Source organism: Anomaloglossus baeobatrachus, chromosome 4, assembly GCF_048569485.1.
Source record: "Anomaloglossus baeobatrachus isolate aAnoBae1 chromosome 4, aAnoBae1.hap1, whole genome shotgun sequence".
NCBI classification, from domain to species: Eukaryota; Metazoa; Chordata; class Amphibia; order Anura; family Aromobatidae; genus Anomaloglossus; species Anomaloglossus baeobatrachus.
The window spans coordinates 73908669-73929415 of record NC_134356.1 but is presented as its reverse complement, the minus strand read 5'-3'; the positions used below and the strand labels follow the sequence as shown (position 1 = coordinate 73929415).

Here is a 20747-nt window from a genome sequence, read left to right as displayed (position 1 = left end):
CAGAGCGATGCTGATGCTGATCCCATGCTCTGTATTGCACAGACTATCGGAGTATTGCAGCTTTAAGAATCCTAAGGGGGTCTAGTAAAAACAATAAAAAGCTTTTAAAAAGTTTTTAAAAAATATAAAAAAAAACAACAAAAAACACCCTTTTGCTCTTTTGTAAATAAAACAATAATACAAAAATAATTTAAATTTGATATTACCGAGTACAAAAATGTCCGATCTATTAAAATATAAAATAAATTAATCTGATCGGTAAAGGGTGTAACGAGAAAAAAAAATCTAAATTACTTTTTCTGGGTTGCAGCAACATTGCAATAAACTGCAATAACAGGCAATCAAACATCTCATATCATGTACCCAAAAATGGTAAAATTAAAAACGTCAGCTCAAGACAAAAAAATAAGCCGTCACTGAACCCCAGATTCCAAAAAATGAGAACTTTAAGGGTCTCGAAAAATGGCACCAAAAGCGCAATTCATTCATTTTCTGGGGAATCACTGCCAGGTCAGTTTTACCATTTTGCCATTATAGCCTATTGACTATGGATGTCTTGGGCTGATGTCTAACAGTGTCATATTTCTCCCATAGGATATAATTGCATTGGTTAGACGGATAAGTGATTAAAAATCTTTTTAAAAGCTTAGAAAGTATTGTCTGTGTTTGGAAGATTTCACCTTTGCAGCCTTAATTTTATTTCTCATATATTGTACAGTATATCACAAAAGTGAGTACACCCCTCACATTTTTGTAAATATTTTATTATATCTTTTCATGGAACAGCAAGGAAGATCTGACACTTTGATACAATGTAATGTAGTCAGTGTGCAGCTTGTATAACAGGGTTGATTTGTTGTGCCTTCTAATAACAACACACAGCCATTAATGTCTAAACCGCTGGCAATAAAAGTGAGTACACCGCTAAGGGAAATCAGCCAAATTTTGGCCAATCAGCCATGTTCCCTCACTTCCCGGAGTTCTGTGGCTTATTATTCTTAAGGCCACTTTACACACAGCGACATCGCTGGTGAAAGCACCCGGCCCCGTCGGTTGTGCATCACGGGCAAATCGTTGCCCGTGGCGCACAACATCGCTAGGACCCGTCACACGTACTTACCTGCCTAGCGACGTCACTGTGGCCGGCCTACCGCCTTCTTTCTAAGGGGGAGGTTTGTTCGGCATCACAGCGGCGTCACTAAGCGGCCGCCCAATAGAAGCGGAGGGGTGGAGATGAGCGGCTGGAACATCCCGCCCACCTCCTTCCTTCCTCATTGCCGGCGGCCGCAGGTACGATGTTGTTCCTCGTTCCTGCGGTGTCACACATACCGCTGTGTGCTGCCACAGGAAGGACGAACAACCTGCGTCCTGCAACAGCAACGATATTTGAGATTAGCACGACATGTCAACGATCAACGATTTGGTGAGTATTTTTGATCGTTAGCGGTCGTTCGTACATTTCACACGCAACGACATCGCTAACGAGGCTGGATGTGCGTTACGAATTCCGTGACCCCCAATGACATCTCGTTAGCGATGTTGTTGCATGTAAAGCGGCCTTTACAAGGTGAAAAGTATGAATGAGTGAGATTGGGGTTATCGCTCACACACTCTCTCATACGCGTAACTGTAAATTGAACATGACACCTCATAGCAAAGAATTCTCTGAGGAACTGAAAAAAAAGAACTGTTGTTCCACATAAAGATGGCCTAGGCTATAAGAAGATTGCCAACACACAGGGATTGAGGGTACGCTCACACGAGCATTGAAATTGGACGAGTGCAATGCAAGAAAATCTCACATTGCACTCTGACCAATGCTAGTCAATGAGGGCCAGCAGTTGGTCAGCTTTTCTCGCATCCAGATTCTGGATGCGAGAAAAGTAGCAACATGCTGCGATTTTCTGCGAGAGCCGTATCCCTCGCACCCATTCAAGTGAATGGGTGCGAGAGATACATCGGACTGCATTCGGATATTATCCCAGTGCAGTGCGATATACGCACAGGCTGACAATGGAGGAGATGGGGGGGATTAACCCCTCCCTCTCCTCCACAGCGCCCGCCCTCAGCTTCACAGTCACATGACATTTGGCTCACGCTCGCAGCAAAGCCTGAGCCTGGGTTCATTAGCATATCGCATCCAATGTTCTCGCATCGGATGACATACGCTCGTGTGAGTCCAGCCTGAGCTGCAGCACGGTGGCCAAGACCATACAGACGTTTAACAAGACAGCTTCTATTCAGCACAGACCTCGCCATGGTCGATGAAAGAAGTTCAGTGCACAGGATTAGCGTCATATCCAGAAGTTTCCTTTTTTAAAATAGATTTATGAGTGCTGCCAGCATTACTGCAGAGGTTACAGAGCGGAGGGGTCAGCCTGTCAGTGCTAAGATCATACACCGCACACTTCATCAAATTAGTCTACATGACTGTGATCTCAGAAGGAAGCCTCTTCTAAAAGGATCCATGTCCTGTGGTCTGCTGAGACCAAGATACATTTATTTGGTTCAGATAGTGTCAAGCGTGTGCAGTGGCAACCAGTTAAGGAGTACAAAGACAAGTGCGTCCTGCCTACAGTCAAGCATGGTGGTGGGAGAGTCATGGTTTGGTTTGGGGCTGCATGAGTGCTGCCGGCTGTGGGGAGCTACAGTTCATTAAGGGAACTATCATTGCCAACATGTACTGTGACATACTGAGGCAGATGATGATCCCTCTCCCTTTGGATATTGGGATGCAGGGCAGTATTCAAACACTTTAATGACCCCAAACACACCTCCAAAATGACCACTGTCTTGCTAAAGAAACTGAGGGTAAAGGTGCTGGACTGGCCAAGCATATCTAAAGACCTAAACCCTATTGAGCATCTGTGGGGCAACCTTAAACAGAAGATGGAGGAGGGCAAGGTCTCTCACATGGAGGAGGGAAGAGGATCCAGCGGCTCCTGTGAAGCTCTAGTGAACTCCATGCCCAAAAGAGTGAAGGCAGTGCTGGAAAATAATGGTGGCCACACAAAATATTGACACTTAGGGCACAATTTGGCCATTTTCACTTATGGGTCTAATCACTTTTATTGCCAGTGGTTTATTCATTAATGGCTGTGTGTTGAGTTATTTAGGAAGCATCAAATTTACACTGTTATACAAGCTGTACACTGACTACTGTACATTGTATCACAGTGTCATATCTTTAGTGTTGTCCCATGAAAAGATATAATAAAATATTTTCAAAAATGTGAAAAGTGTGCTTACATTTGTGATATCCTGTATATGTTTAGCACTTTTGCCCATTTCTACATTATAAAATACATGAAAAATATGAGACAATATCTTAAATATTCAACTTTTCTCTTTACTACTGATAGTCCAAATTGTTCCCTCTCTATTGGCCTTTGTAGATACCCTTGATAATTGCCAAATGTCACAACTTTTCCAAATCTTCAATATACTGTACAGTATCCCACAGTTTGCTGTTTACGCATTGTATGAGGTCAAGACGCCTAGTTAGCAAAGCCACATCCAACTGAATGCACACGGTCCCATCCAGAAAATATCTCTGATGAAGGAGTAACTATATGACAAGACACATGAACCAGCATCCTCTATTGAGGCACAATTCACATGCATTAGTATTAGGGATGATCGAACACCTCAAATATTTGGCTACGCACATATTCGACGAATAGGTCACCGCTATTCGACTATTTGCGAATATTCGATGCGCAATGTAAGTCTATGGGAAACCCGAATAGTTGCCAAATAGCAATTATTCGGGCTTTCCATAGACTTACATTGCGCATCGAATATTCGCATAGCGGCGACCTATTCGTCGAACATTCGCGAAGCCGAATATTTGTGATATTCGATAATCCCTAATTAGTATCTTGGATGCACGGGAACTGCAGATATAAATAGTCTGTTGTCTATTGGCGCCAAGGAGGGACACAACATAGGATGTAAATGAACATTATATGTCGTGAAGAGGTTAATATTATGCGGAAAGCAGCTAGAGAAGAGCAAATTAATTTGAGTGGAATTAAATTCTCCACAAATTTTTAACAATTTGCTTTAGTGAAAATTCAGCAAAGTGGCAGATACCAGAACTGCAGAGGGCTGGTGAAAAAAAAATGAACTCTCACCTCAGCACTCACCAATCCTGCCGCTCTTGAATCTTGCCATCTGCTCCTCGGTGCCTCTTCGGCCTGAAGCCCCAGACCAGAGTGTAGCAGGCCAAAGAGGATAAACACAATTGGTTGAATATAAAAAGAAGAGGTATGAATGACTGGACAGTCGGACAGGTGATCGTTATTTTTTTTTACAACAGTCACTTTGTTTTTTGGCAATACTAGGTCTCGATGCAGGACTTCACTCAGGATCTCATCTACCTTGCATGTGTCTGTCTGTTTCCTCAGATCTTGCTGTCTCACTCCAGCCTTAGCTGTTGTAGTTTCCACAAGTCACCAACTAGATGTGACCTTTAGAAACTAACTCACTTAGGCTGTGTGCACACGATGCGTTTTTTACCGCGGAAACGCTGCGTTTTGAACCGCAGCGTTTCAGTGGCAAATTGCATGCGTTCAGCTTTCCCAGCAAAGTGTATGGGAAAGCTGAAAAATCAGTGCACATGCTGCGTTTCTTTCCGCAGCGTTTTGGATGCCAAAAATCGGTGCGGAAAGAAAAGCAGCATGTCACTTCTTTTGTGCGTTGTGGCTGCGTTCTCTCCCCCATTGAAATCAATGATGTGGGGTCAGAACGCAGCCACAACGCATGGACCTGCTTTTTTGTTGCGGTCCGCGGCCTTTGTCGGCACGCTAGAACGCAGGCATTTACCTGGAAGTGAGGTCAAGAGGTTTCCTGTTGACCTCACTTCCTGGCAAAGCCCTGGAAAGCACCCGGTGTCGCCAAAGTGCCCGCCCCGACCCCCGACCCCCCTCCCGAAAATCCAACATGGCCGCGCGCACAGTAGCGCATCGGCCGCCCTGCTCCTATGATTTCTGTCGCATGTGCAATAACACATGCGACAGAAAAATGCCCCCCAGGCCCTGCCCGTTCACCCCCTATTCCCCCCGGTGTCATACATACCTGTCCGGTCGCAGCGCTGATCCCCCGCGGCTCCCTCCTCCTTCACAGCAGACGCCGGCCGGTCACATGAGCAGAGCAGCTGACAGCCAGCACAGTGTTCAGAGAGCTGTGCTGGCTGTTCGGCACTCTGCAGCTGTGACCCGGGGAGAGTGGGTGCAGATTTTTGCACCCACTCTCCTCAAATGGAGGGTCTGCCCTCCTAGAAAATGGGGGATACGTTTCCTGAACGTGCCCCCATATTCTAGAAGGTCCAGAGGCGACGTGGGACATCCATATGGATTTCTGCGGACCCATTTTTTTTTATTAAATTGGAGAACAAGGGAATGATTTGGGGAGTGTTTTTTCTAATAAAACATTTTTTGTTGTCTTTTTTTGCTTTTGTTTACTGTCAATTAGTTATGTCGGGTGTCTGATAGACGCCGTGACATCACTAATTGCTGGGCTTGATGCCAGGTGACATTACACATCTGGTATCAACCCCATTTATTACCCCGTTAGCCAACGCACCAGGGCGCGGGATGAGTTGGGGCGAAGCGCCAGGATTGGCGCATCTAATGGATGCGCCACTTCTGGGGCGGCTGCGGCCTGCTATTTTTAGGCTGGGAAGAGTCCAATAACCATGGCTCTTCCCACCCTGAGAATACCAGACCCCAGCTGTCAGCTTCACCTTGGCTGGTGATCTAATTTGGGGGGACCCCACGTTATTTTTTTTTTTATTCTTTATTTATAAATAAAAAAAAAAACATGGGGAGCCCTCCAAATTGATCACCAGCCAAGATGAAGCTGCCAGCTGTGGTTTGCAGGCTACAGCTGTCTGCTTTACCCTGACTGGCTATCAAAAATAGGGGGGACCCCACGCCATTTTTTTCATTTTTTTTTTTTTTTTTTATTGGATAAATACTAAGCTAGGCACCCTTTAGTGCCACATGAAAGGTACTAAAGGTGCCAGCTTAGAATATGCAGGCGGGGGTAGGACGTTCTATATATTTGACATCCCTTCATCCATTGACGCTTTTTAGGCTGTGTGTCCACAATCAGGGTTTGCAGCGTTATGGGCGCTGAGTGTTTTCCCTGCGTCCATAACGCTGCGTTGTGCAGTAGAAGCACAGTGGAAGGATTTTTGGAGATCCCATGCCCACTGTGCTTCTTTTCTCCGCAGCATAAACTGACCGGTAGCGTGGCTTCCCGAGCCTCAGCATGTCAATTTATGCTGCGGAGACGAGTGTTCTCTGCAGGTAGTATAGAGCTCCACAGCAGCCTGAACCCAAATCGTGGGCATGGGCAGCTGCAGGAAGGCTGGCACTGTGTACTAGACGCCGTGTCGCTGGATCATGGCCACATAGCCTTAGGCCCCTTTCACACGTCAGTGATTCTGGGACGTTTGTGCTTTTTTTTAAACGTACCAGGATCACTGACATACGCAGACCCATTATAATGAATGGGTCTGCTCACACGTCAGTGATTTTTCACTGCACGTGTCTCCATGCGGCGTACCCGCGTGTGCGTGATTGCCGCACGGAGACATGTCCATTTTTAAAAAACGTGCTTTTAAAATAAAAAACATTTTAACTCACCCGGCTCCAGCGATGTCCTCTGCAGCCCGTCCTCCCTGTTCCTTCTGTGCCGGCTCATTATTGTCGCGCATATTCATGATGCACGACACAGCCGACCCGGAAGCAGCTGCTGCGGGGGTCAGCGCCGGCCGGATGCTGCACCGCGGGAGCGATCAGCACCATGGAGAGCGGGAGCGGGTGCAGGTGAGTTAATCTCTAAGTGCAATCACGGGCCACGGAGAACGGAGCCCGGATTGCACTTAGACAACCCACGTGTGCCGTGATTCACGGCACACGGAGGGACATGTGCGTGTTTTACACGCCAGTGAAAAACGTCAGTGTTTTTCACTGACATGTGAAGCGGGCCTAAAAGTGAGAATATTGTTGCTACAGCAACATTTTGGGTGAAGTAGCTGTGGATTCAAAATGCTTAATATACTCCTGAATAAAATCCTTGAGGGGTGCAGATTCCAAAATGGGGTCACTTGTGGGGGTTTTCTGACGTATAGGTACCTAAGGGGCTTGGTGCGCGAAGTTTATTTCAACTTTTCCAAAATTCAAATGGTGCTCCTTCCATTCCAAGCCCTCCCATTTATCCAAACAGAATGTGGAGAAGGAAATGACATCACAGGTTTTTTTTTCCAAAGGTCTGTGTTCAACCAACTTTATTATCACTGACAAGTCTTAAAAAACGCACCTAAAAAAACGCATGAAAAACGCATGAAAAACGCATGAAAAACGCATGAAAAACGCATGCGTTTTCGATGCGTTGTTTCTCAAAAAGCATTGTTTACAATTCTCCCCTCTGCCAGAGGGTGCGTTTTTTTCCGCGCGGAAAAAAAAGCAACGTGTGCACATACCCTTACATGTCCTTACTCGTCACAAGCTGCTCCCCAACTGAGTTATAACGTGAAACTAGTCCCTTACCCTAAGAGCTAACTCAGCACATTGTGGGCTAGTACTACACTTAGGGCGGCTTTGCACGTTGCAACATCGCACGTGTGATGTCGGTGGGGTCAAATCGAAAGTGACGCACATCCGGCGTCACTTTCGACATCGTTGTGTGTAAATTCTAGATGATACGATTAAGGAGCGCAAAAGCGTCATTATCGTATCATCGGTGCAGGCTCCGACTTTTCCATAATTACGCTGCCGCGACAGGTATGATGTAGTTCCTCGTTCCTGCGGCAGCACACATCGCTGTGTGTTACGCCGCAGGAGCGAGGAACATCACCTTACCTGCCGCCGGTGGCTATACGTAAGGAAGAAGGTGGGCGGGATGTTTACATCCTGCTCATCTCCGCCCCTCCGCCGCTATTGGCCGCCTGCTGTGTGACGTCGCTATGATGCCGCACGACCTGCCCCCTTAGGAAGGAGGCGGTTCGCCGGCCAGAGTGACGGTCGCAGGGCAGGTGAGTGCATGTGAAGCTGGCGTAGCGATAATTTTCGTTACGCCAGCTATCACAAGATATCGTACCTGCGACGGGGGCGGGGACTATCGCGTGCGACATCGCAGCATCGGCTTGCGATGTCGCAACGTGCAAAGCCCGCCTTACAGTCATATGAAAAAGTTTGGGCACCCCTATTAATGTTAACCTTTTTTCTTTATAACAATTTGGGTTTTTGCAACAGCTATTTCAGTTTCATATATCTAATAGCTGATGGACTGAGTAATATTTCTGGATTGAAATAAGGTTTATTGTACTAACACAAAATGTGCAATCCGCATTTAAACAAAATTTGACCGGTGCAAAAGTATGGGCACCTCAACATAAAAGTGACATTAATATTTTGTAGATGCTCCTTTTGTAAAAATAACAGCCTCTAGTCGCTTCCTGTAGCTTTTAATTAGTTCCTGGATGAAGGTATATTTGACCATTCCTGTTTACAAAACAATTCCAGTTCCGTTAAGTTTGATGGTCGCCGAGCATGGACAGCCCGCTTCAAATCATCTCACAGATTTTCAATGATATTCAGCTCTGGGGACTGGGATGGCCATTCCAGAACATTGTAATTGTTCCTCTGCATGAATGCCTGAGTTGATTTGGAGCGGTGTTTTGGATCATTGTCTTGCTGAAATATCCATCCCCTGCGTAACTTCAACTTCGTCACTGATTCTTGCACATTATTGTCAAGAATCTGCTGATACTGAGTTGAATCCATGCGACCCTCAACTTTAACAAGATTCCCAGTGCCGGCATTGGCCACACAGCCCCATAGCATGATGGAACCTCCACCAAATTTTACTGTGGGTAGCAAGTGCTTTTCTTGGAATGCCGTGTTTTTTTGCCTCTATGCATAACGCCTTTTTGTATGACCAAACAATTCAATTTTTGTTTCATCAGTCCACAGGACCTTCTTCCAAAATGTAACTGGCTTGTCCAAATGTGCTTTTGCATACTTCAGGCGACTCTGTTTGTGGCGTGCTTGCATAAACGCCTTCTTTCGCATCACTCTCCCATACAGCTTCTCCTTGTGCAAAGTGCACTGTATTGTTGACCGATGCACAGTGACACCATCTGCAGCAAGATGAAGCTGCAGGTCTTTGGAGGTGGTCTGTGGATTGCCCTTGACTGTTCTCACCATTCTTCTTCTCTGCCTTTCTGATATTTTTCTTGGCCTGCCACTTCTTGGCTTAACAAGAACTGTACATGTGTTCTTCCATTTCCTTACTATGTTCCTCACAATGGAAACTGACAGTTTAAATCTCTGAGACAACTTTTTGTATCCTTCCCCTGAACAACTATGTTGAATAATCTTTGTTTTCAGATCATTTGAGAGTTGTTTTGAGGAGCCCATGATGCCACTCTTCATAGGAGATTCAAATAGAACAACTTGCAAGTGGCCACCTTAAATACCTTTTCTCATGATTGGATACACCTGCCTATGAAGTTCAAAGCTCAATGAGGTTACAAAACCAATTTAGTGCATTAGTAAGTCAGTAAAAAGTAGTTAGGAGTGTTCAAATCAAGAAATTGATAAGGGTGCCCATACTTTTGCACCGGTCAAATTTTGATTAAATGCGGATTGCACATTTTCTGTTAGTACAATAAACCTCATTTCAATCCAGAAATATTACTCAGTCCATCAGTTATTAGATATATGAAACTGAAATAGCTGTTGCAAAAACCCAAATTGTTATAAAGAAAAAAGGTTAACATTAATAGGGGTGCCCAAACTTTTTCATATGACTGTAAGGGGTACATTGCACACTACGACATCGCAAGCCGATGCTGCGATGCCGAGCGCGATAGTCCCCGCCCCCGTCGCAACTGCGATATCCTTGTGATAACTGCCGTAGCGAACATTATCGCTACGGCAGCTTCACATGGACTCACCTGTCCTGCGACCGTCGCTCTGGCCGGCGACCCGCCTCCTTATTAAGGGGGCGGGTCATATGGCGTCACTGTGACCTCACACGCCAGGCGGCCAATCGGAGCGGAGGGGCGGAGATGAGCAGGATGTAAACATCCCGCCCATCTCCTTCCTTCCGCATATCCTACGGAAGCCGCAGTGACGCCGGTAGGAGATGTTCCTCGCTCCTGCGGCTTCACACACAGCGATGTGTGCTGCCGCAGGAGCGAGGAACAACATCGGACTGTCACGTCAGCGTAATTATGGATTACGCCGACGCTGCACCGATGATACGATTACGACGCTTTTGCGCTCGTTAATCGTATCATCTAGCCTTTACACACTACGATGTCGCATGCAATGCCGGAAGTACGTCATTTTCAATTTGACCCCACCGACATCGCACCTGCGATGTCATAGTGTGCAAAGCCCGCCTAACTCCTACTTGACCTACAGTCAGTTGTTGAGAAGAACTTAAAGAGATCCAACCATCAGGATTGTCATATATATGCTGAATGTACTCTTACCTTTTGTTCTGAATTTCAATGTTTTATTTCAGAAATATGTGCAAGCAAAGATACAGGTGCAACAGGAAGGGTCTTGCTATCTATTCCCACCTTTGTCTGCCTGTCTGGCCTTCCTCCCCCTGTCACCATAATACACGTTAATTCCAACACCTGTGCATTATCATTTGGAAGTATTGCATAAAAGTCTTCACTAAGATTATTATTATTATTATTATTTATTATTATAGCGCCATCAATTCCATGGCGCTTTACATGTGAAAAGGGTATACATAATAGGGACAAGTACAATAATCATAAACAATACAAGGCACAGACAGGTACAGGAGGAGAGAGGTCCCTGCCCGCAAGGGCTCACAGTCTACAGGGGATGGGTGAGGATACAGTAGGTTAGGGTAGAACTGGTTGCGCGGCGCTATGTCATGAACAGCCGGGGGAGTCACTCAGATATCCCACAGCTGTTCACTGATTTGTCATGAACACGACTACTGTCTAGCGCCCCCTTAGGCGGGCTTTGCACACTACGACATCGCAGGTGCGATGTCGGTGGGGTCAAATTGAAAATGTCGCACTTCCGGCATCGCATGCGACATCGTAGTGTGTAAAGTCTAGATGATACGAATAACGAGCGCAAAAGCGTCGTAATCGTATCATCGGTGCAGCGTCGGCGTAATCCATAATTACGCTGATGCGACAGTCCGATGTTGTTCCTCGTTCCTGCGGCAGCACACATCGCTGTGTGTGAAGCCGCAGGAGCGAGGAACATCTCCTACCGGCGTCACTGCGGCTTCCGTAGGATATGCGGAAGGAAGGAGATGAGCGGGATGTTTACATCCCACTCATCTCCACCCCTCCGCTCCGATTGGCCGCCTGGCGTGTGACGTCGCTATGACGCCGCACGACCCGCCCCCTTAACAAGGAGGCGGGTCGCCGGCCAGAGCGACGGTCGCAGGACAGGTGAGTCCATGTGAAGCTGGCGTAGCGATAATGTTCGCTACGGCAGCTATCACAAGGAAATCGCTGCTGCGACGGGGGCGGGTACTATCGCACTCGGCATCGCAGCATCGGCCTACGATGTCGCAGCGTGCAAAGTACCCCTTAGTGTCAGGTCAATTTCGGAACTGACGGACAATAAGTAAAGGAGGCTGCTGAGCTAATAATGCCAAATATTGGAGGTCTCACAGTAAGGGTAAATGTATATATCTCCGATTCCCGCTAATGGAATTTATATATACCTTAATGATAGCTCCCCAATAATTCTACACAAGATGGTTTCAGAGTTGGCGCCTGCACATAGCACTATCTCCGGCGCCATCTTTGTGAACACTGTTTTCTTTCAATGGACTGCCTATGTGCTATGTGAACACATCCTCTGCTCTCATTATGGCTGCGAGAGCGTGAGTGGTCACAACAAAACTGCAGAACGCCCACAAAATAAGCTCGCCGCAGACTGAACTCAGACGAACACAAGCTGCACGCTTCACAAGATATCAGTTGTAATGTCCACACAGTATAAGGAATCCATGAGAGTAACTTCTAACTGTACTTTATTCTTCTGCATCTCTCTCCAGCATACAGCATAACAGTTACATCAGCATGGTCCAAACTGAAACTAAAAATCTCCTTTCTACCTCTCTTCCTGTCCCTACCCACAATTCCCCAGCCTGGTTTTTCTTAAAGAGACAGATATACAGATATAATCATGACTTAGGAAAGTCTGACTGTTGGCCCTATCTTACCGTACTGACCCAAACCAGCTATCCACCTTTTTACCGCTTCTCAACCAAAATAAGACACAGACTGCGTGACGTTGGATGTAAAAGGCCACAGCAGCCTCGTTTATTATCACCAAAATAATCAATAACATTTTATTCATAAATATACCACAAACAAAGGAGGGGGGGTAAGTGAAGAGTCCCGTTGTACATGATTGCAACACCAGCTCCACCATGTGCCCTCAGCCGCACCACACCGTCTCGAGGACACCCAGCCGAGTGTTGCTCCACCATGTGCCCTCAGCCGCACCACACCGGCTCGAGGACACCCAGCACATTAACATGCCCTGCTGTGACCCAGCACAGCAGGGTCCCACGTTAACATGTCCCGCTGTGACCGAGCACAGCAGGGACCCACCAACTATACCATTGCACCACCAGGGGTAACCCGCTCCTGCACTGGGTTCCCCCCCGCTCTTTGTGCAATCCACCGACTTCAAATACCCCCCTCCTTTCCGCCGACTGCTGCGACAAGGTCAATCCTCTTCGTCTCTCCATGTCGATCTCCAGAATTCTTGAAAATGGGCGGGTGGGCGGGACAATTCCGGACGTCTTCCAGGTAGTGAATGACCTCCCACCACATATCTTGCCCTATATATACTCACTTACCACTGACAACACGCTGACCAATTACATGGCCCCACTGTCCTTATAACTCCACCTCCCACTTTTCCCGCACAAAAATGCCCTACACCTTAACCCCTTGCTAACCCTCCGGCCTAGCATCCCTCCTCAGTCATGTTGCCCTCCCTTGAGCCCCTTCAGGGCAGGCGTCCGGGCTTTTCTTGACTTAGGAAAGTCTGACTGTTGGCCCTATCTTACCGTACTGACCCAAACCAGCTATCCACCTTTTTACCGCTTCTCAACCAAAATAAGACACAGACTGCGTGACGTTGGATGTAAAAGGCCACAGCAGCCTCGTTTATTATCACCAAAATAATCAATAACATTTTATTCATAAATATACCACAAACAAAGGAGGGGGGGTAAGTGAAGAGTCCCGTTGTACATGATTGCAACACCAGCTCCACCATGTGCCCTCAGCCGCACCACACCGGCTCGAGGACACCCAGCCGAGTGTTGCTCCACCATGTGCCCTCAGCCGCACCACACCGGCTCGAGGACACCCAGCACATTAACATGCCCTGCTGTGACCCAGCACAGCAGGGTCCCACGTTAACATGTCCCGCTGTGACCGAGCACAGCAGGGACCCACCAACTATACCATTGCACCACCAGGGGTAACCCGCTCCTGCACTGGGTTCCCCCCCGCTCTTTGTGCAATCCACCGACTTCAAATACCCCCCTCCTTTCCGCCACAGCGAGCACGTATGACACCTTGTACGTGCGAGCCCCACCACCAAAACCCGACCCGAGCCGACTCCTCGGGTCGAGCAACCAATACTGCGGGACCAATGTCAATCGAGCAAAACGACCCCCCAATAGACCTTACGATGCCAACCTGCACCAAACCACCAATACAACAAGGTCAGCCGACCCAAGACCTGCAACTAGCCGACCACATCGTCCGATCCTATTTACCGCCTGCGCGACCAGTCCCCAACGAGCCACCAGAGCCGCCGCCCCCATCTCCACGGAATAGGGGGCAAGCTTGGCCTCGTTGAGACAGCCACACTGCAGGCGCCGCTGAAATTTACACATCCACTGATAATTAAACAAAGCCAACCATTATTGGTGTACCAGTACAACAAGGGCAGCCGCCCTAAGACCAGCAACTAGCCAACCACGCTATCCGATCCTATGCACCGCCTGCGCGACCAGTCCCCAACGAGCCACCTGAGCCGCCGCCCCCGTCTCAATGGCATAGGGGGGGGCAAACTCTGGCTCGTTGAGACAGCAACATTGCAGGCGCCCCCGAAAATTACACATCAACTGATAATTAAGCAAAGCCAACCATCACTGGTGTAACAAAAGAACCTCCACTATTTCCCCAACCTCGAACAGATTCCTGAAAACCTACCCAGGAACAGACTCACTAGGCGGTCACGCCCCACTGAACAACAACACGAGCACGCCCCCGGGCAGAAGAAATGGCCCAAGGCAGTCAGGCCCGATGTCACGGATCAAGCACCCCGGATGCCCCAGCGACCAACTCTCCTCCACCCACGCGCAGTACCAAAACGCTGTAGTTCCCGTGAACCGTGTGTGATAGCACCAATCCTGAAATTTTTACCTAGCCTAATAGCCAGAACCAATCCGCCCCGAAATCACAGCAACACTGACCCAAAGACCGTCAAGCCGATCGCCGGCCTGAAAGACCTTAACTATATACCAATGTATCACGATACTCCCGCCACCAGAGGCATTCCCAACACCTAAGTCAGAATACACCCTTCTGACCACGACTTATTGCTCAATGCCCAGTAAAAAGGGGCACATGACCAGAGTTAATGGTTGGTGTCCCCGGGCACTTTGAACGCAAAATCACAACACTGCTGTTGCCACATTCTTGCCAAGACTTACTGTACTCCATGCCCAATCCCCGCTGAACTGCAGACTCAACACTACTCACAAAATGAGAGAACAGCGACTCCCACACGACCCGAAGTCCAGGAAAACTCAGACGCCACGTTTCTCCGGTTTTCTTTCAAAACAGCACACCAATCAGGTGCCCAGTGGCCACTACATGTCCACCCCTCAGCATGAAAACGCTACCAGCAACATAAGACCCTATGAACCTAAAATGTTGCATACCCTGTTATAACCCCCAGATCAGCCTAAGGCCACTTCCCCAATCTTGGAGGTCCACTACTGGATGGAGGAGGGGCCACCACCGATACTGCCTTGACCATATACAATATCAAGCAGTCCCCCCTTGACAAAATAGCTCCTCCGACGCCCCAAACGGGGCCCGGCCCCCCCCCATCAATAACCGGATGCCTGCGCCCCGCTCAGCCAGCAGACTTGCAGCGCGCAATGCCGAAAGTCCAGTGCCATGGCCTATCACCCGCCGCCTGTCAGCTGCTCACACGTGACTGCCAACTGTGCCTCTCCCAGGCTGCGCAGTGAACAGTTATGTTCTCACAATCCCATGCAGGACATGCAAATACGTGGTAACAGTTGGCCCTCAAGGCTCTATGGTGCCACTAGGGCCACCATCATGTAAGGCCAAAACACGTACAACTGGACACCCCGCACACTCTAAATAACAGTCCCAACAAATGGAACCTGCCTTAAAATCCGCATTGGCCAGTTAGGCAACGACCATACACCAACAGCAGCGGCCCCCCGGTTCCAATTGTCAACAAAGGGCCGCGTATCCCCAACTGTCTCCCCATTCCTCAACCGCCACGCGCCTCGGCCATCCTGGAGGCCAAAAGAGGATACCCAGCTAACCAAACCTGCCGATATAAACAAGGCCAATATAACCTCTTGGGAAGCAGGACAAGCGGCCCCCCCCCCCAAAGACCCTGTCTGCCATGACTGCAGAACCGCCTCCACTTTATGCTAACCTCCTGCAGGGCCCAAGACCCACTGCCAGGAACGAATACCACCCAATACAGCCCTCCAATTGCACTGACTGCAACCATACTAAATGCCGTGGAGGGAACATACCCGTCCCCCGCGTGCAAACCATTGGTAATACCCTTGTGTAGGTACTACCCCGCAGCCTCTAGTAAACCCCCCCAAGTGCTGCGCATCCAACAGCTTGATTTAGCAAGTGCCACAAGCAACATATGGCCCCAGATCGATCAACCAATACCGAGAGACCAACTGGACCACTAACGCACCCACTAAAGCACCCGTTTAATAGAATGCTGAAATCTAATATTTACCTGTAACCGTACCCAGACATCGGGCCCCCCAGATGATTCAGGGCCGTCGGACTTTCAAAACACCCACACCTGGGCCACCAAACACCCTGAACATCAATAAAACCTCTAGCACCCTTCACTGGCCCAGGTACTGGAAACTAAGCACGAGACCACTCCAGTTACCGAACTGCTGACCGCCTCCTAATAGTACCACAAACGGCCACCCAAACGGCCACAACCAGCCAACCAATAAAATCACCCCCACAATGGAGCTAATACAAAGTGGCCAGCCCCACAGGCTGCACATGCGCACCCGACAGATTGCCATGAAACTGTAATCTCCAGCTACGGAAAGAATGCCCTCAATCTCCAACAAAGGAACTACCGTACCACCTTGAAAACACTAACAACGTCCCTCTTAAGAAAAGCAGCCCGGACCCTAAATCCAGGTAAACTGCCTCATCCAATGCTCAAAAGGAGGTATCCTCTCACTGCCGTAAAGGAAGGATACCACAAACCTGCTGTCCAAACAAGCTCGACCTCGTCTGACCTCAACAACCACGCCGTACCTGCCAAGCGGACCTAAAACTCCCCAGGAAACACCCATTACTCATGCAGCCCCCTTTATGGAAGCTCCTGCCGTGGACATAGGTATAACATTCTCACCCTCATGAAACGACAGCAACAATCACGCTTAAGCTGACCCAATACACCCACAAAACGGATCATCATGCCACTGAACTACCATCGAAAAACCTTAACCAATCCGAGGAAGCCGTGGAAACCCCCAGGACCACCAAAACAAAACACAAAACTCGGGGTTCACGGCTAGCCTCCGACTCTCCGCCAATGTCCCTCACCTCGCCTCAGGCTCTGCACCACCGCCGACGTCTACCTGATCGACTCACGAAGTACCGTTACCACCACCACCAAGCATACATAGTCCTCTCAAGAGCCTGAGCAACACGAAGCTGACCAAAACAACTCGTCCCCTTTATAAACATAAACATACGCACCCGCATGAAAAACTAAACACCCATGAAACGCATATCGCGCAAAACAATAGTACCTGCAATCCTGTCTGGACTCCCCGCCAGCCACCCAAAATGCCGCTACAGGGCCACCACCCTCCTGTCCAACCAGACGCCGGTCCCATACCCCCTGACAAAACACCACCACCTTAACCCACCCAAAAGCCATACATAATAACAACCCTACCAACCCCTATAACCAAAGCATTATATGAGGTGTAAGTGAAACCTTTATCTTACTAGGCTGACTCCGCGGTGTCCCACGGAACAGCCGCCACGTGTCCTCCGCGACGAGCACTGCCATCTTCCATGTGGAACGACCCAGGCTGCAGTCCTCCTGGGCCATAGAGTAGTCACCCCAGGCCCACCGGTCAGCCTGGGACGCTGCCCGCGATGATCACTGACTCGGAGCCACCACAGGGGGGGAGGGGGGGGTTGCACTCCAGTCGCACCGCCGCACACAGGAATCAGCACATGGCGCCGAAGGCAGGTGAACGCAGTGCCAGACCCCGTGACCGCGCCGCGGGTCACGCGGCCGCACCACCTATGTCGTCACGCCAACCCCACGCGCCGCTATCCAACCGAGGCAGGGATGATTCACGTCGCCTGGCCCTGCGCCTGCGCAGGCCGCACTGTCTGGCAGATGTAGCCGCTCACCTGACCGCACCGCTGAGACAGGTGACCGTGACGCCGGGGGCGCGTAATAGCAATGCCGGACCCCATAACCGCGCCTCAGGCCACAGGGCCGCACCGCCCACGTTGTTACGCTGACCCCCGCGCCGCACTGGATGAAGGAGAAGGGGCGTAGATGTCACTCACCCCCCACCGTAGTGCCGGTCGACTGCTGCGATGCCATCCGTTGCCCAGGCCCTGCATGGACACGCAGGCCGCTCCTCCCGGTTACTGCAGGACGATCACGTGCTCGTGACGCCGGCCATGCGCCCGCGCCCCTGGTCACATGGCCGCGCCGCTCTCACCCTTCCGAGACTGTCCGCCACTACCCGGGATCCCATTCAGGCCCTGCACTGTTGTGCAGGCCGCACTTCCGGTTTCGGCGCCCGGTCACATGACCGCACCATAGGGCCATGTGACCGTGACGTCAGGACGCCGGGGCCATGTGACCGCGACGCCGGACCACGTGACCGCGCCCCGGGTCACGTGGTCGCGCCGCCCCTTCACAACGCTGACCCCGCGCCGCAACACCACAGAATAGGAGGCCGATGACGTCACTCACCGCCCCGCCGCCGCTGCAATCCTCTTTCCTTCCACCGACGTCCTAGGATGCCGCTGCCAGCGCCGGAGGGGTCCTGGGGCCCATCCGGATCCAGCTCCTGCGAGGGCCTTGTCCCCCTCCCGGAGGCACCAGGAGCTCGGCCACCTCCATCCGATCGTCCACTGTCCACCACTGCTGCCGCACCCGGAGCCAGCGCTCCCACGTCTCTCCGCCACAGTCGACATCCTTCGGGACAGGGACCTCCTCTTCGGACCGTCCTGGACACCTCGACAATTCCGGACGTCTTCCAGGTAGTGAATGACCTCCCACCACATATCTTGCCCTATATATACTCACTTACCCCTGACAACACGCTGACCAATTACATGGCCCCACTGTCCTTATAACTCCACCTCCCACTTTTCCCGCACAAAAATGCCCTACACCTTAACCCCTTGCTAACCCTCCGGCCTAGCATCCCTCCTCAGTCATGTTGCCCTCCCTTGAGCCCCTTCAGGGCAGGCGTCCGGGCTTTTCTTTGTACATTACATCAGCGAGCTGATTTTGTGGGTGGTCTGTAGTTCTGTTGTGACCGTGCACGATCCCATGGTGACAATGAGAGCAGAGGATGCTAGGATGCATGCGCTACCCTTGCATAGCTCATGCGGCAGTCCACTGAAAGAAGACAGTGTTCACAAAGATGGTGCCAGAGATAGCGCTATGCGCAGACGCTGACTCTGAAGACTAATATGCAATACTTCCAAATGATATTGCGCAGGCGCCGGAATTAACATGTATGACAGTGACAGGGGGTGGAAGGCCAGGGAGGCAGACAAGGGCGGGAATAGATAGCAAGACCCAACCTATTTATTTCCCGCCCTTGTTGTACCTGTCAATCAAATAGCAGTGCATTGCTGGCACTTTACTTGCACATATTTCTGAAATAAAACATCCAATCTCAGAACAAAAGCTGTGCTTACATTCAGCATCCTAGCACCAGTGTAACACTGGCTTTACTTTATATATGAAGATACTGATGATTGAATCTCTTTAACCTTGAAAACGCATAGAGATTAAACCATACTGTTCCTCACATACCACGGTTTGGATTTTATTGATTCTGCTTCCAGCAAGCGCAGGATACCCAAATATCCTATTACTTAATTGTTTGATATATGTAATATTGTACTGGGTAATATGAGTTGTCTGCTAATTCTAAGATAATTTAAAATATCCAAAAATCTAGGTCTTCTACAAGTCAGAACAGAGAATTGCAAAGAGTTTCTCTACGGCCTCTTTCCTACGTCCTTGTCTCCGGTATGTGTTTGGTCCTTTTCCGGAGACATGGGCACACGTAGACCCATTAAAATCATTGGGTCTGCGCTCACGTGCGTGTTCAGCCATGGACCGTGTGTACGTGTGAAGCATACGTGTGTCTGTGTGCGCCACACGTCAACATGTCAGTTTTTCTCCGGCATCACGGGTGTCACACGGAACGCAAACGGACCACACAGAGGTGTTCCGTGTGATACGCGCGGGAGAAAACACACGTGTTTGAGAAAATAAAAAAAAAAATCTTTACTCACCTTCTCCAGCCCTCCTGTCTCTGCCGCTGCTGTCACTTGCTTCCGACCGCCGCTCATTATGCTCATTGCATATTCACTTCACTGCGGCCGGAAGCAGCAGCAGGGGGGAGTCGGAAGGACCGGAGACTGAAGATCAGCACCACTGACAGCGACGCCAGGGACAGGTGAGCATACAGTTCCCGATCTCCGTGTGTTTTCACGGATAACACACGAACACACGTAGGCCATAAACACGGCTCACGGAGGACAAAAAGCACCTCTGACACGTCCGTGAAAAACGTGCGTGGTTTTTCATGAACGTGTGAAAGAGGCCTACTGTAGAGGAATCGGCATGTCTATGCATTGCTTGGACAGGCCACTGACTGGATTAGAAATATGTAATTCTTCACTGTACCTGTGGTGGTGCTATAGGCAAAGTGTGCGGCCACAACCACATTGCCACACAGACTGCCCTGACCATTGGAAGTCCCATCATTACTATATTACTTAATAAACACATTTTCTTTTGTAGTTTTTATAAAGTTTATTCTAAAAGAAATCCTAACACATACCACACACTTGTTTGGCTGACAAATATTAATTTTTGTTTCCAGAATGAACCTCCTGTCTATTTTGTTTCATAATACCTAAGGAACAGATATTTCATTGTTGTGCAATCCTGTAAATTGCAGGTTCTGTTTGTTGTGCTTTGATTTAATGACTTCTAGTATTGAACAGTAATCATGTTGTGTCATTGTGGTCTCTTTAGAGCACAACCCACAGAGGAAGCTGGAGTTTGGCCAAACAACCAGTTTGAAACCGAGAGACTTCAGGCGATGATCCTGGCATCTGCTAATGGTCAGTGTTCTACAGTATA

The 20747-nt window shown here is 49.3% G+C and overlaps 1 protein-coding gene across 1 annotated transcript in view; it reads left to right on the top strand.

Annotated features, from left to right (window-relative positions):
• LOC142302305 (protocadherin gamma-A10-like) overlaps positions 1–20747 on the top strand; it is a 608756-nt gene that overhangs the window by 572440 nt on the left and 15569 nt on the right. Inside the window, exon 6 of the mRNA XM_075343369.1 lies at positions 20640–20728. Coding sequence (XP_075199484.1) covers positions 20640–20728 — 89 coding nt within the window. The remainder of the gene's footprint in view (positions 1–20639; positions 20729–20747) is intronic.